This window comes from Thyridium curvatum (genome assembly GCF_004353045.1).
Source record: "Thyridium curvatum strain D216 chromosome Unknown NODE_5_length_802575_cov_81.998223, whole genome shotgun sequence".
Taxonomy (NCBI): domain Eukaryota; kingdom Fungi; phylum Ascomycota; class Sordariomycetes; order Thyridiales; family Thyridiaceae; genus Thyridium; species Thyridium curvatum.
The window spans coordinates 257,606-272,666 of record NW_022156760.1 but is presented as its reverse complement, the minus strand read 5'-3'; the positions used below and the strand labels follow the sequence as shown (position 1 = coordinate 272,666).

General features: G+C 54.2%; 6 protein-coding genes across 6 annotated transcripts; 1 reads left to right on the top strand and 5 right to left on the bottom strand.

The window, feature by feature from the left end:
* Positions 1-14: 14 nt before the first annotated feature.
* On the bottom strand, positions 15-748 carry E0L32_001309 (uncharacterized protein; the record flags this gene model as incomplete). Its single annotated transcript, XM_031135374.1, has 2 exons — positions 15-383; positions 494-748. 2 exons carry the CDS (start codon positions 746-748, stop codon positions 15-17), a joined length of 624 nt encoding a protein of 207 aa, XP_030991823.1.
* Positions 749-1,732: 984 nt separating this feature from the next.
* On the bottom strand, positions 1,733-3,646 carry E0L32_001308 (uncharacterized protein; the record flags this gene model as incomplete). Its single annotated transcript, XM_031135373.1, has 1 exon — positions 1,733-3,646. One exon carries the CDS (start codon positions 3,644-3,646, stop codon positions 1,733-1,735), a length of 1,914 nt encoding a protein of 637 aa, XP_030991822.1.
* Positions 3,647-4,771: 1,125 nt separating this feature from the next.
* E0L32_001307 (uncharacterized protein) lies at positions 4,772-6,266 on the top strand (the record flags this gene model as incomplete). The annotated part of the gene is made up of 3 exons (XM_031135372.1): positions 4,772-5,077; positions 5,141-5,194; positions 5,253-6,266. 3 exons carry the CDS (start codon positions 4,772-4,774, stop codon positions 6,264-6,266), a joined length of 1,374 nt encoding a protein of 457 aa, XP_030991821.1.
* Positions 6,267-6,402: 136 nt separating this feature from the next.
* On the bottom strand, positions 6,403-8,877 carry E0L32_001306 (uncharacterized protein; the record flags this gene model as incomplete). The annotated part of the gene is made up of 4 exons (XM_031135371.1): positions 6,403-7,914; positions 7,980-8,142; positions 8,200-8,816; positions 8,875-8,877. 4 exons carry the CDS (start codon positions 8,875-8,877, stop codon positions 6,403-6,405), a joined length of 2,295 nt encoding a protein of 764 aa, XP_030991820.1.
* A 1,701-nt stretch (positions 8,878-10,578) lies between these two features.
* E0L32_001305 (uncharacterized protein) lies at positions 10,579-12,343 on the bottom strand (the record flags this gene model as incomplete). Its single annotated transcript, XM_031135370.1, has 3 exons — positions 10,579-10,618; positions 10,729-11,842; positions 11,920-12,343. 3 exons carry the CDS (start codon positions 12,341-12,343, stop codon positions 10,579-10,581), a joined length of 1,578 nt encoding a protein of 525 aa, XP_030991819.1.
* A 905-nt stretch (positions 12,344-13,248) lies between these two features.
* On the bottom strand, positions 13,249-14,574 carry E0L32_001304 (uncharacterized protein; the record flags this gene model as incomplete). The annotated part of the gene is made up of 1 exon (XM_031135369.1): positions 13,249-14,574. One exon carries the CDS (start codon positions 14,572-14,574, stop codon positions 13,249-13,251), a length of 1,326 nt encoding a protein of 441 aa, XP_030991818.1.
* Positions 14,575-15,061: the final 487 nt, after the last annotated feature.

Here is a 15,061-nt window from a genome sequence, read left to right as displayed (position 1 = left end):
CCTCATCGTCTAGTTTATTTCTTGGCCTTCTCCTCCTCGGCGGCGTCTCTCGCCCGCTTCTCACGCTTGCCCTGCAGCCTGGCGTTGGACCGGGCAATGCGGAGCTTGGTGAACTGGCTGCCCTCGGACTTGGCGATCTCGGACTTCTTGATCTCCGAGACGCCAGTGGCGAGAGCGTCGAAGGGAAGGGCGGCGGCGATGCTCTTGGTGGCGTTCTCGGGGACGGCGGGCTTCTTGCCCTTCTTGGGGAAGACGAGCAGGCGGGCCTTGTAGGCCTTGAGGCGCTCGACGTTGCGGGCGAGAGACTCCTCGGAGAGGTTCTGGCGGCGGGCGTCGACAGCAATGCCGATGGTGGGAGCCAGGAGACGGGGGACACCAGCAGCCTAAAAAAAAAATCATCCTCCGTCAGCATCCTTCCTCATTCGCATTACTCCTTCGCTGAGAGAAGCCGGGCACGCTTCTCATTTCGTTGGAGAGGCGGGATCGTTCGTACCTTCAGCTCAGTGAGGGTGAAGCCACGGCCGGCACGGACTCTCCGGTTGTACTTGATGGTCGGGCATCGGACAACGGGCCTGAGCAGGTCGGTGGGACGGGGGGCAACCGCGGCGGCCTTGGTGCGGCGGGCGACACGACGGCTGGCCTTCTTTCCGGCCTGGAAGTGAGAGAGAAAAACACAAGTCAGATCGCAGTCCTCGTTCAAAAATATCCATCGCAAATCCTCGTCCTCATCACCGGGGGAGAATTCCATCAATCGGAGCGTACCTGGTCGAAGTGGCACCGGACACGGCGCTGCCAATCCTTTCGGAAATCTGAAATACCAAGTCAGTCGCACATCCTTCCATCGTGTTGTCGATGAAGTCGTCGCTTCAGGTCGAGGGCGGGGGGGATCACGAACGGTTGTGGGGGATCTGGTTGTTGTGCTTGATCGCCTGGAGGGGGAAACGAGGTCAGTAAATAAATCTTCATGTCTTGATCTATTGATCGCCGTAGGATAGGCATTGGACGTACCATTGTGACTGCTTCGCGACCAAGGACTGCGTTGTGTTGTCGTCTGTCTCGATCTTCAACTGGGCGTAGGAAAAATCCAAGTCCACCTGCTCAGTCGTCAAAATTTCGGGAGGGCTTGAAAACCCTACCAGGTCGTGCGAAAAGCTGATTGGGCAAAGTGGAGCACTAAAATTCCTGATTGCCTGCAATGTGAGGCAGCAGTCGGGTCCCGCTAGCCCTAATCAGGCCCAGCAGTTCTTGCCCTGCTTTTTTGTTTTTGGTCTAGACTGTGGAGAAGAGAGTGACAGCTGCTGGCAGCTGGACTCTGTCATGTCAGATCATGGATACGATACAACCAACGAGCGTGCGTCACCCTCGTACAGTCTTACTGTCAAAATACGAAGGACTGCGTAAGCCCGGTGGTCCCGAATTGGCTGACGACGTCTCGTCTCACGAGAAGGAGGGGACTTTTGAAAAACTCAGCAAACACATAGTATTTTCCTCATAATATTTGACATTACACTTTCGCAATGCTCCGTCCTCTAATCAAGACGTGCCATGATACACATGCGGGTATTCTAATGAAGCACAAACAAACAGCAATGGCACGCACGACAATGCTCTGACAAGTCCCGACTCCCCGCCGCCCCAGAATATAAGAACGCCTGTCCCCGGCTCGAGTCAACGAGCAAATGCATTTTCTTATCCCCAGAAGTGCAATCCAATTCCCGAGAGCGCGCACCACTCAACCCGTCGTGTTCTTCAAGTCATCAATATAGCCGAGTCTGTCTCGGTCCTCGTCGCAAACCCTGGCGAACTCGAGCAGCACCCGCCAGGTGTACAGCAGCATGTCTTCACGGCGCAAGACCCGCTCGCCCCAGGCCTTGCCCATCTCGGCGATATACCTTGCCGCCGCGTCGCCACGTTCGTCCGCGGTGAAGTAGTTGAGCACCGCGTGCAAGTCTTGAAACGAGTTGTCGAGAGGCGCAAAGTGCAGCCATGGCAATAACCGGTCATCGTGCCACTCGGAGTAAATGGTCGCCTTCAGCGGAAGGCTCGTCGACAGCAGCAAACCACGGAACCGCGCGCTGAACGAGTTGCCATCCGCGTCCGGGATGAACTTCTGGACGTACTGCTGCGCCATTGGGACGCTGGGCTTCTCGGAAAAGTACGGGGCGAGGTATGTGCAGTTCGAGTCTCGAGGGAAGCAATTGAGGTCGTTGAAGCCGGTGTCGGTGTGGTTCGACAGCCATGTGCCAATGGTCCCCTCGCGGCGGCGGGGATAGTCGTATTTGGCCAGCGGTGCCATCTCAAACGTCTGAGCCTGGCCGTTGTGCTTCTCGATGTTTGTGACGGTGGTCCCGTTCAGCATCTCGATCAGACGGTGCCGTTGAAAGCGCCGCCAGTTCTCAGCTTTGTTTCGCCCACCCGACCCGACTCCTCGCCACACGACACCGACCTCCTTCTCTTCCCATGGCGGCCCATGGGTCTCGCCGCCCGAATAGAAGGGATCTTGGGTGATATACATGGCGCCGGGGATCAGAATCTCGTTGTTCATGGGAAGCTTGCAGCCACCAAACAGCGGGATCAGCTCCTTGGTCGTGGACATGGTGATGGGCTCGATGAAGGTGCCATGCATGCCACGCAGATGCGGCTGGATGCATGGGTCGGTGGACGCAGTGAAGTTTTTGACGTAGCCCTGGTAGGCATAACTCGGCTTGTAGTCGGCAGGGATTTCCGGCGTGCCAGAGAAATCCGTCATCGCAGGAACGTCTCGGCCAGGTGATCCTGCAGGGCAGGCTACTCTTGCGAGGTCCCAGTAGCGCGGAGAGTCGGACTTGATCCATTCCGGGTCGTACGCTGCCTTGTCGCCTATTTCCTTGTCCAGCGCCTTCAAGCCCTTGGACTTGGTCATGGTCTGCTCCAAGGACGTAATCCTTCTCTTCTGGTGCTCCTCCGTGGCGTACTGGTTGATCTCGTCCCAAGGCACAAGCAACCTAGACTCGTCCATGTAGTTGATTGGCATGTCCACATCAGGGAGCCATTTGGCCGCCTCTTTCACCAGGTCCGTCCATAGCGCCAACCACGGGACGCGGCCTTCTACATTCCCGACGCCCTCTGCTTTACCGTTGCGCACCCGGACGACGTGATGCCAGGTCGCGGCACGGAGGGCGGTCTCCTTGGGGTCACGCGCCCAGAACGGAGCGATGTCTTGGTATATGCGATCGAAGAAGTGCTCGACAAGTACAGAGTTGTGGCTCAGCGCATATTCTACCCACTTGTCGAAGCCTGGTGGTGGATGCCGCCCTCGCTTCTCCCGATATCGAGCTGCCGCAGAGGCAACGTCGCGCGACTGCCTCGCTAGCAACGAGTCCTGTACACGCCGCGCATCATCGATTAGATGGTCGATAGGGTGGGGCCTGAAGCTCGTGGGATTTTGTTGGAGGAGTTCTTCGTAGTAGGCAGGAGGGTATTTACTCGGGGCGATCGAGGGCTTCCCGAAGGGGAGCGATGTCCTTAATCGGCGGAGTGTGCCTGTCGGAGCGCGGAAGAGGAGCAAGCTCGAGACGACGATGGTGAGCAAGACGGCAACGAAGCCAAAGCGGACAGCAGCGCGGGCGTTGCCAAAGCGCAGCTTGTTCGAGTAGAAGTTGTACATGTAGCCGCCGGACTACCTGTGTCCCCTCGGAGAGAGAGAGACACGGGCGATTGGTGGAGAGGAGGAGGTGGAAAAGAAACGGGGTGTGATCTCGATGGCTTGACCAAGTGTTTTCCCATTACCAATGTGCCTCAGAAAAGGTTGACTGCAGAATGCATCTCAGCCAGGACAGCGTCGCATTGGCGAACGAGATGCGAGCGATGTGTTTGCTGTCGAGGGAAAAAGGGACGATCAAGATGCAGGAATGATTCGTCGGATCTGGCGACGCCGGCACAGGCTTTGCTGCGATTGGAAGTTGGTTGAACTGGCTTCGACGCCATGCGCAAGCGTACCATTACAGGGGCGTTTTGCTGGTCTGCCACAGTCGCACAGCAGATGCAGGGCGATTTCCTGTACAACCCCCCAAAAGCAGAGCCATCAAGAAATTGAGTGGGGGCCCCTGCACCGACAGATTGACAGATCTTTCGCGCCACCTCGGCTAGCGGCTGGTACTCTGGGCTTCGCCGTGGACTAGCCCTCAGATCAAGTACCTTCTGTTACCCATTCCCGGCACAGTGGTTGAATTCCCCCCACCCCCTTTCAATGTCTCACCAATTGGGCTTATCCGGCTTGGCTTTTCCAGAACGCTTCGATTTGATAACAGCAAGTCTCACATGCACTCTGTCATACCCGTCACTCCTGTCAGAGTAAACAGTCCAGTGATACAAACGAACAATCGCTGACTTTATCAGTTGAAGGTGTTGAAACACTTGGTGGGGCTGTCTGTTGCGTGTGTCTGATGGAGATCAACTCGACACAGCAAACACGCAGATCTGCCGCGTGGCATGATGCCTTGCAAGTTTCTCTGGACAATGACATCTGCATCTTTGATTAATCGTAGTTCTATCATGGTAACCTCCAGACACATACTTATTGGAGAACGTAAGATGCGTCGTCGTCCATCACGGGAGGAGTAACGTATGGTAGAGGAGACCCTTTATTACTGGCGATAATAATGATATCATCCGCATTAATTATCCGCGTGTGGAAGATCTGTTCATACTGGCTTGTGCACATGACCCGGCAGTATTGAGACCTTGACTTCCTTCGCGCCCTTTGGCCCGAGAGCGCCCGCCTGTTGCAGTCATGAGATTGAGACAAGCAAGGCACTTACTCTTCTCGACAATCGGAGCTGGTGCTTGCGTCATATTCTGGCTCGCTACTAAACAGTGGTTGAAGGATCGTCTGGATGTCTTGGGAGCGACCTCAAAGGCAAGAAAAAGGCCACCCTCCGGCCATATTTTTCACTCTCTGCACCTAGACGAGAATCAGTGCGAGGCTGTCTTCCCCGGCCTAACCAACGACATCAACTACAACGTTGCACTGGGTCCCTTTAAGTTGACGCTTGGTGGGAGTCTCGGCCCTCTCCAAGTTCGCATCAAAAATGGTCGGGTATGGCATGGCATATACCATGAGCATTGGTGATATGCTTCTCTTTTACTGACCACTTCCTAGCTTTACATTGCTCCTCGGAAGGACGCTGTTGCATTGTCGTCAGAATTGCTCGAAGTAGGTCAGGCTCCTCATTCTGGATCCTTTCATTAATTTGCTAATAGAGTATATAAAGGCTCAGTCTGCAGCTCTTCACCAGATTGACAGAGCAATTATCACTTCGCCAGAGCTCTTGCCAAATACGATTCTATCCATCAACATCCGTGATCAACCGTTTGGAGCTGCCTTTTCCTACGCACGGCCAGCATACGCAGCTCCATCAGCGAACACTCCGCCCGTCACTCGGGCCTTTCTGATGCCACACTTTTCCTTCTGGAGTTGGCCCTTGCCCTTCATTGGCTCCATGTCCAGAGCTGCAGCTGCAACAGACGCCATCGAACGAGAGGTTCCGTTCACACGAAAGATCCCCAAAGTTGTCTGGCGTGGCACAAGAAGCTGGAGCAGTTCATATCATCCACGCCAACGAGAAGACCTCATACGGGTTACGAAGGGTGCTCCTTGGGCAGACGTCCAACCGTTGACTGGGTATGGACCTGTGACTCATAAGACCGACACAGGTGACAGCAGGCCACATCGAGAGGATACCAGCAATGCCCTCATGATTGAGGACTTTTGCAGATACAAGTACATCATCTATACCGAAGGTGTAACCTATAGTGGGCGCCTACAGTTCCATCAGATGTGCAAGAGCGTGCTCCTCTCTCCACCGATTGCGTGGCTGCAGCACACAACGCACCTTGTTCGCCCACTCTTCTCGAGCGATCTACCATTGATCCAGCGCAATGGGACATCCAAGAGCTGGCAAGGGTCTGCTGGAGAACAGGAGGCCTGGCCAGTACACTACCGGCCCAAAGAGGCTAACGTGATCTTTGTGGCGCCGGACTGGTCTGACCTGGAGGCGACTGTGAATTGGTTGGAAGAGCACCCGGGAACGGCTGAAGGGATTGCTACGAGACAGAGAGACCTGTTCGTGGGCAGGGGGTATCTGAGTCCGGCAGCGGAGACGTGTTATTGGCGATCACTGATCAAGGGTTGGAGTAAGGCCGTACAAATCGAAGAGAACGAGTCTACATGGGAAGTGCAGAATCTCATTCCGTGGGAGACGTTCGTCCTGGGTAACCACACTTAACGAAACATTATCTCTCTTTCATTGAATACACACTCTTGATTTGTTTGTTATAAGAGAAAGACTTCAAAAAGCTTTGCTATGTGCATTACAATCACCCAAAAGCAACGTATTAGTGTAAGAACTCCAACAGCATTTCTCACTTCCCGACCACTTGTCTCGCCATGCCCTTTCCCGTGAGATACGAACGTTGAGACCGGTTGCGGAACAGAACCCTCGTGCTTGGCCGCTGAAATCCACATACACGGCTTGACTGGGTAGCCCTCTTCACACCACCGCCGAGCACGACGCCACCTTTGCTCGCCGGCAGCGCCCTCAAGCTTCGAGTGACCTTGCCGTAGTCTCCAAAGAACTCGTGCGCCCTGACGTCGTCTCCGTGAAGCAGACCGTGGCCCAGGGTGACGCCCCAAGCCCCTTCGATCATGATCGCATGCGCATCAGGGCTCTTATCCTCCTCAAGCAGCACAGAGTAGATGGACCCGGTGTAGCGCACCCTGGCCTCCGCAGCGCTGACAGGGAACAGCCACTGCCTACCTTCACCGGCTCCTACTACGCTAGCCACCGGATGCCACGGCGTTACCAGCAGCCCCCCAACACGCACCATCTCCTCGCGCTTGACCCTCGTCTTGAGCACCGCAGCCACCTTCCTCGCCCCCCTGGGCGTCACGACCTCCGTCCCGCGGCGCAGCCGCTCCACCTTGACCGACCGCCCCGACGCCAGGCGCACGCGGCAGAAGCCCGCGAAGCAGGGGTTGCTGGAGCGGTTGTACGCGCTCATGCTGATGCTGAAGCCGCCCCCGACGAAGCCGCCCGCCGCCCGCCGCCCGCCCCTGCCCGCCGCCTGCGCGGGCACGTTGCTCGGCGCCGGCGCGGGCAGGTTGTCGAACGCGGCGTCGAGCGCGTCGCGGCAGCGGGCGAACAGCGGGCTGTCGCGGCCGTACTGCAGCGGGCCCTGGTCCTTGAACGAGTTGCAGGCCTGCCGCGCGTGCGCGCCCGCCAGCGAGGGCAGGTAGTGCGCGCCCCACCGGTCCCAGTACTCCTGCCTGCTGAGCGCCAGCGAGACCTGCCCGCTCGGGTCCGCGCCCGCGAGGTCGTCCATCAGCGACGCGTTGAGCGGGTCCTGCCGCGCGGCGGCGGGGACGGCGCGGATCAGGGCCGAGCACTCGGCCGCGAGGTCTTCGGACCAGGACTTGGGCTCGTGCTCGGCGTCGGTGCGCAGGGGGAAGAGCGAGGCGAGGAAGGAGCAGATCATGGAGCGGGAGACGTGGTAGTCGATCTCGGCGGCGGGGAGGTCGGTGTCCTGGAGGAGGCTTCGCTGGTCGGCGACGGCCTCGACCTCGGGAGTCATCTGCGTGTACTCCAGCACGGCGGTCATGACGGGGACCTCGGCGCATTTTTGGGCGGCGAGAGCTGGCTTGTTGTCGTACCGGAGGTAGATGTCGCGCGACTGACCGTACTGCAGACTGCCTAAGGATATGGTCATTTTTCGCGCCAACTTGCCGTCATGATACAGCTCGACTGGCTCCTGCAACTCGACGGATTCACCGGTCGTCTGCTCGAGCAGCACCTCGCTAGGATACGTCAAGCGTAGCGTAGCCTTGTCTGCAAAGGTTGTCTGTAGGTTCGCCACGGCGTGCACGAAAACAGTACCCTGACATCAATAATATTAGTATACCCTATACCCCCCTTTCAGGAGTCCGACCAAAGTATACTGACAATCATGCCTGCGTCCGGAATGAAGGAGTAGTTACCACCTCCAAACTCGGCGATGGACTTGAGCAGGCCAGACCGCAGATTATAGCCGAAACCAAAGGTGTGAATGCTGGCAGGAAGTTGCTCCATGGTCCGTAGCTTTGGTACATAGCCCTGAGGCGGGCTCCTGTGATCACATCAGACCAATACTCTTCATAGCTGTGAGGAATTGGTCAAGACGAACATGTGGTTCGGCATGCCATCGGTCAAAACCATGAGCGCCGGCACGCTGCCATCGTTGCTTCCATTCCGGAACAGCTTGATACCTTCGAGGATCCCTCCCCATAAGTTTGTGGCATCGATAGGTGTCAGGTTTTCGATGTTTTTGATCGCCTTCTTCTTGTTTGCCACATTCATGGGAATCAGTTGCTGAATTGCCCTAGCCTGACTTGCGAAGGCCACGATGCCGAGCCGGTCACGCTGGTCGAGCGTCTCGATGATCATGCGCGCGGCGTGTTTCGTCAGGTCCAATACAGACAGACCGTTCCTTTCCTGCGGGTCGTTGGAGCTTCCCGGAACCGGCGCATCCATTCCCATGCTCCCAGAGACATCGATGACTAGGACTATATCGCATGGCACATGCTTCAACTCTGAGTTATTTGCCGGCAGCCTTGGAGGGATGACCTTGACTAGTATCCCCTCCTTTGAGGGCAACGGATGGATCTGGAGACTGCAGAGTTCCTTGTCACCGGTGCCATCTTCATCCTTTGATCTCATAGGAAGGTCGTTCTCAACCAAGGTCTTGTCATCGGCAGCCTCGTCCGAGTTGCTGGAAGACTTCCAAATCCTGGGTATTCGGACCTAGCGCATGTCAGTCAGTGCTTGATCCGGCCATGAAGAGGGTCAGCATTACACCGACCATCGTGTCGGTTGACAATTTGGGAATATCGAGTTTAATCTTTGACAACCTGAAGTGTTCTTCCCTAAAAGTGAGAGAATTGGTGAATGACCATTCCTCCCCTTAAGAATCAAGTATATGAATGGGGCAGGTGATACACGGACTTCGGCGACTTGACTCATGGGATACCGCCTTTTCATGATTCTATGTGTGGCCTCAGTAGACTTGAGGAACGATCCCCCACTAAAACGCCCCTAAGCCGAGGTGTCCAGCGCTATGGTGGACCAGCTGAGGAATAGCGTAAACTTCGCCTTGGTCTAGTGAATCAATGCGACACTCCCTGGTGAGACGAAAAACGTTGCAACATGCTCTCTCCCTCACTGCGTTTCATGATTCAATCCTGTGGATAAATTCAAGTCATAGCAAGGGGGAGTCAGTGCACCCGAGATCCAATTGCCTCAACTCTCAACCCCAGATTTTGTCTGAGTCTTTCTTGCTGTTCATTGAAAGTGGTGAAAGTGAGTACAAAGGAGAACGCCTTCCAGTCTGCCTACCTCTTAGTGCAGAATCGCTTGGCCAGCGTTACTATTTCGAGGTATAGCGCCCACTGTTCTGGAAGCATAGCCTACCTGTCCGTCGTTTAGGTGCCCAGGCTCCCAGGCAATGAGCACCCCCTATAAATAGGGGGATGGCGACCCACTAAAAGGAGAAGTGGGAAGCTCATGTGGTGCTAGTGCCAAGTCTTTCCAGATGGGGCTGACTCTCACAACAAGTCAACCATTCAAGGGCAATGCAACGATGATTACAAGGACTCTATTCGAACAATCCAGCTCAAGTATATAGGTATTGATCACCAGTATTCTGTTCCGGGGAGAGCTGCTGCCGCTGATCCTCTCTTGGCGCTGATTGAAGAGTGTAGTTGAACTGGCACTGGATGTCAACGATACCTTGATCTAACATTTAGGACTTGTGCCGCGAGACGGTTCGTTTTGTAATGAAGCAGATGACAGACTCCATTGAGTGAAGTTCGCCATATACATTTCGTGTTAGTCCCAGAAGGTCCTTCCACAGTGGAAAGACTTTTGGTTATCTCATAGTGCAAGATTCTCAGGAGTAGCGTAAGTAAACTTGATCCATCTGGTGTTCCACCCTTTCCAGGTGACGCGGATTCATGGTGTACCTGTGAAACCCAACAGCTCCTTCCATGCTCCTCGTGCAAGTTGTGGTGCGGGGCAAGATGTGTGCAATAAGGATGCGAGAAGAGGCTGGCATCAATAAATCCAGAACTCTTCTTCATGTACGTTGCTGGATATCCTTCTAATGAGAAATTCTGCCGCTGCAAGAGGCTTTTTCTGGTTATACTTAGTATAAGAAACAAAGCCGCATCTCACGAATGCCCGAACCCCTGGCTTGTTGTGAAAGTCGAAAGCCTTATCGTCTCGCCACAATGGCCTCAGCACAAGACAGCGCATGAGGCTAGATTGTGATTTCCCGCCTGCTTGTAGAAACACGGGGACGATGAAATATGTTATCGCGTTCACAAAGCGGTCGCTCTTCGCCCTGTCTCGCTCTTCTCGGCAGTCGAATCGAATCAGGATATTATCGTGGACATTCGATCTAAACGGGACCAAGTGGCCCTGCATTTGCAGAGCGTAGTTCTGAGGCGTTGTTCCCATTTCCGAACCTACCGTCCCTAGCCTAGCTGAGACCAGCGGTTTCAATCTCTCAGATGCTCTCAGCGGGATCCCATCGAAGCTGTGATGCACTGTGAAGGCGGTTGACTTGTCGAGTCTGCAAAGCATAAATACAACTCCTCCCCCGATGCTCATCCAGGACCACGTCGGTGTGTAGCAAGGCTCATCGTGCCGATCGTACCATGTTTCGAGCTCTGTATTTGGCATCCAGCACAGTTGTTCCACGAGCCAAGAGGCCATCCAGGTCCCGGCCATGAAATGTGCTTGCCTTTCGCGGTTGAAGGTTTCCGTCATTTTGGACTGGAGACCTCTTATGGCAATCTGTTTGTCTTCTGGCTTGGTCAACCGTGCCTCGGAATACTGCTCGACCAGATGCAGCCAGACGTTGACTGTCTTCAATTCATTGCCCTCGCGGAGAGACGAGAGCAAGAGGGACTTTACGTCCGTTCTCAATTCATCACTCAAGAAGGGCCCGTCTTTGGATATCACCTGAGGGTATCTTTCGGAGTAGACTCCCTCTGTGCAGACCCAATACAGCTGCCGCTGCGTGCAGTGCAGAACCGCTGGAGAAAGGTGAAGTTCCTGGTGAACCCACCCTCTTTTGAATAACTCTGAAGAGAAAATGTCCTCTTTGACTGGTTCGTGATCGTGTAGCTCGATCCATGTACCCTCGTCAGACTGGGGTTTATTCGTCTCAGTGGCCTGAAAAGCTGGTATCCATCTCGGGTCGTCTCCACGGAAGAGACAACCTCCATCTGAGCTAGACGACCCGGTTGCCGCGATGTTGAAAACGCCGCCGGCGTAGATATCGCCCATCTTCGAGGCTTCGTCCAGCCAGTCCTGGGCCGAGTCTTGAAAGATACACAACGAATCGATCCATAAATACCGCAGGCCCAAGGTACGCGTGATGAGCACGGCATCCCGAAAGGTCTTGGGCAAGCTTGAGACCTTGATACCCTGCCGCAGCCTCGCGTCTTTGCCGTCGTCTCGTGTGAGCTTGGGAGGTATTCGATGACCCTTAGCGGGATCACCCCATCGATGGCTCAGGGACACATATTCCACAGCCCCGTCTTGCGATGCGCTCTCGTAAGATTTCAGCTTGACCATATCCCCATCTTCTAGACAGAGCACGTTGGACGGGTTCTGTGTGGGGAAAGCTCGGTATCGTTTGCACTTCTCGTGATTTTGGAGACAATTCTGATACCAGTGACGGAGCTGGCGGATACGCTCTTTGCTGAAGCCCTCCTCGAGGCCTGGCCTAGACCGTTCACCACGGGGGATGTAGTCATTTGGGGCTGACACGAAGGGCCATGTTTAGTTATCGTTCAAACTCAAGTACAGTACAGTTCATCATGATATTCACTTGACTCACTTTGAAGTACGTCAATATTCACGGAGAATGTCTCGGCCAGGGAGAAGTGTTCGGGTTCTCCCCAGATATGCAGCCATAGCTTTGTTTTGTGGGCATTGGTACTGAAACTGACTAACCGTTCCTCTGCACTAGGTAGATCACCGCCGCCTTGAACATAAGCGCGCAGTACGGCCATCACTCTGGCGCACAGGAAACAGCCCTGGGCCGCGGCACACTCAAGATCATTCTCAGAGCGATTGTCGGAGGGTTCAGATTTCGAGCACAAGACCGCCATGCGGCTAGTGTGTTCCATCATTTGGGTACATGAAGCACACAGGCTTGACCGGCAGTCCCAACGGGGGACCCCCAAGAGAACATCGTCTCGGTCCGGTGCGAGGTCTGGTTCCGGGGAGAGATCTATGAGGGATTGAGCGGAGTCAGCCATGGCGAAGTCCTTGGAGGCGAAGTAGCTTATTCCTCGCGATGATGTGGAAAGGACGGGTGTTTGTTCTTGGAATGTATGGCGAAGAGAGGAAGTGCCAGAGCGCTGAGACTAATCATCCGCGTGTTTTGTGGCTGTGCATTTTGCTACCCAACACGGGCATCAAGCACAAGTAACACATGTTGATTGGGCGGCTTGGTGTCACAATGGAGCATTAGGTGATGTCAAAGCGTTATCCATCCGCGTACGTACGTCAACCGAAGCATTATTTTTAGAGGACTTCATTTCGGCGATCTTTTCTTGGCATGAGCCATTGCAAGGAGGCGGGCTTACTGAGTGGTGCGAACAGCAGTACAGTCGCCTTTGGAAATGAGAAGGTTGGAGTGTTGCCGTGGTCAACCATCGACGACAAGTCTAGGCACCTGCTCAAACAATGGCTCACGCCTCAGAGCAGTGAAGCCCTTATATTTATCTATATTGAAACTCTTAAATCTATTCTTCTTTATTAAAGAGCTTAACTTAAAGATTATATCAATCTTTTTAATTTCTATTTTATTTAATCAAAAGAGTAAGCTGCTCTTTAATAACAAATGGTTTCATAACTGCCTGCCCTCGCCCAGGCAACAACAATAACGGCACTTGCGACGGCGATCACAGCACTAGGATGTTTACCTTTTCGCATCACAAAGCGTGGATTGCAGGTTCCAGTGCGTATGGGTAATTTCTGGTACTCGTTACGTCCTTGACACGTCGTAATTTACCACCAGTCTAAGGAGAGATGACGCGCATGCCCACCATTTAGACAACATTGACGACCTAAGCAACAGATGAAATATATCCCACGATCTTTTGGTATTGAAGGTATATGGCGTAGATTCTGGCCAGTTTGACTGATTCCAAGCTGACATTCACTCTCCATCTATAGCGGACATAATCCTGGGTAGTATCGCCTCGGTGTTGCTCCAAAGCAGGCTAGAGGTGATTGCGGACAGTGCCCCAATGTACCAGGTGTTTCTGTAGCCCTGGAGCGTATCCATCTCCTTGTAAAAGCCGCCTCTGATGCTTTCTGCCGATAGCTCCATATGAAAGGGTGTATTATCCGCAAAAGCTCGAAACTGTGGCTCAGCAGTCGTATCGCTTCCGTTTGCTACGAGTAGGGTCTGCAGGCCACGAATACTCTTCCTGACCCTGGCCTCAACCTCGTTCTGGCCCAGCGGCTCGAGCGAGGTATAGCCGTAGAAGAAATGGCCGGGCGCTGCAGGAGAAGGCATGATGTAGGCCACGCTTGGAGGCTGGATGGCTTGGTAATATGCATCGGCTCCCACGCCGTAGTATGAGAACTGGGTGGGGAGACCAGTGCTAGTGATCACGCCTGTATAGAAGGGGCACCCTTCGACCTGGCCCAGTATTTTCTGCTCACGCGAGTCAAGGCCGAGAGGCTCCAGGTTGCTTGCTTGCGGAGGTGCGGCAACTATCAACTGCTTTGCGTGGATCGTCTGTTCACCCTCTGCGGTCGATACAACGAGCTTGATACCAGACGGGGAGCGTGTTGCTGAAGTGACATTGGAGCCGAGGAGGACATTCTCAGTACCGATTTCCGCATGTGCGTTCCGGAATAGCTCGCTGTTGTCGCCATTGACGTTACGTACAATGTCACCCTTCATTGCGCTGAGGACCAGACTGTTGACAAAGTTGAAGACATAAACCGCGAGCCTCTTTGAAGGATCGCCGGGAGATCCGGGAGCTTGGAAAATGGCGTGTTGCGACTGGTCGATGTTGTACTTGGTGGCATACTCGGACCAGGGCAGGAGTAGATCCTCGGGGACATCATCGGGCAGATGGAAGCCATCCTCGAGATAGGGGTATTTCCGGAGCTGGTCGGTATAGTCTGGCCCGACCATTGAGACTGTATAATTGTCGACAATAACCGGCTTGGAGAAGTCGACATAGAGGGGCTTGATTGTTGGTCTTGGAAGTGGTGCAACTGTAATGCCTAGCCGCTGATGGAATCGGCGGACGACGGATGTATTGTGGTAGATCTGTACGCCGAAATTCACAGCTTTCCCGGTGGCGGAATCGGCATATGTGTTCGTGTGCCCACCAAGCTGATCACGCTTCTCGACGACGACGACTGACTTGCCAAGGTCTTTCAGGGCGATGGCAGCGAACGACCCTGTGGCCCCCCCACCAAGTATCACGACATCACGTTCGAGGATAGTCTCATAGATTGCCATGACTGATATCGATACTGGGTATTGCGAAAGAATCACTGGGATCGTCGTGTAGCAAGGCTTGAGTGGGAAGAGCACAATGCTTCGATGCTCCTGCTTGACATGTGTATGAAATGTTTACGTTCGGACTCGATTTATCAGCATAATCCGAGGCTTCAGACGCACGATTCCTTCCTTTGCTTACGCTATGGTGTGGGTCTTTCTCCTGGGGTTGTGTCTAGGTCTTACATTCGTGCACAAGAAGGACACCGAGAAGGACTAATTGGATACCCCAGCTGCCGAACCCGGCGGACTTCGCCTAGAATCCGGCCGTTTCGAGGGAGAGTGCTGCATTGTCTTGGTAAACACATTTGTCTTTGAAGATGACAACATTTGATAGACCTGTGTTTGAAAGTTGTGTCTCTATGATCAGGGTGTGGTGTCTTCTCTTGTTTGAAATTTCCTACGCTGACGAAGCGGATACAGTATCATTCCTCTGATGACCATCTTG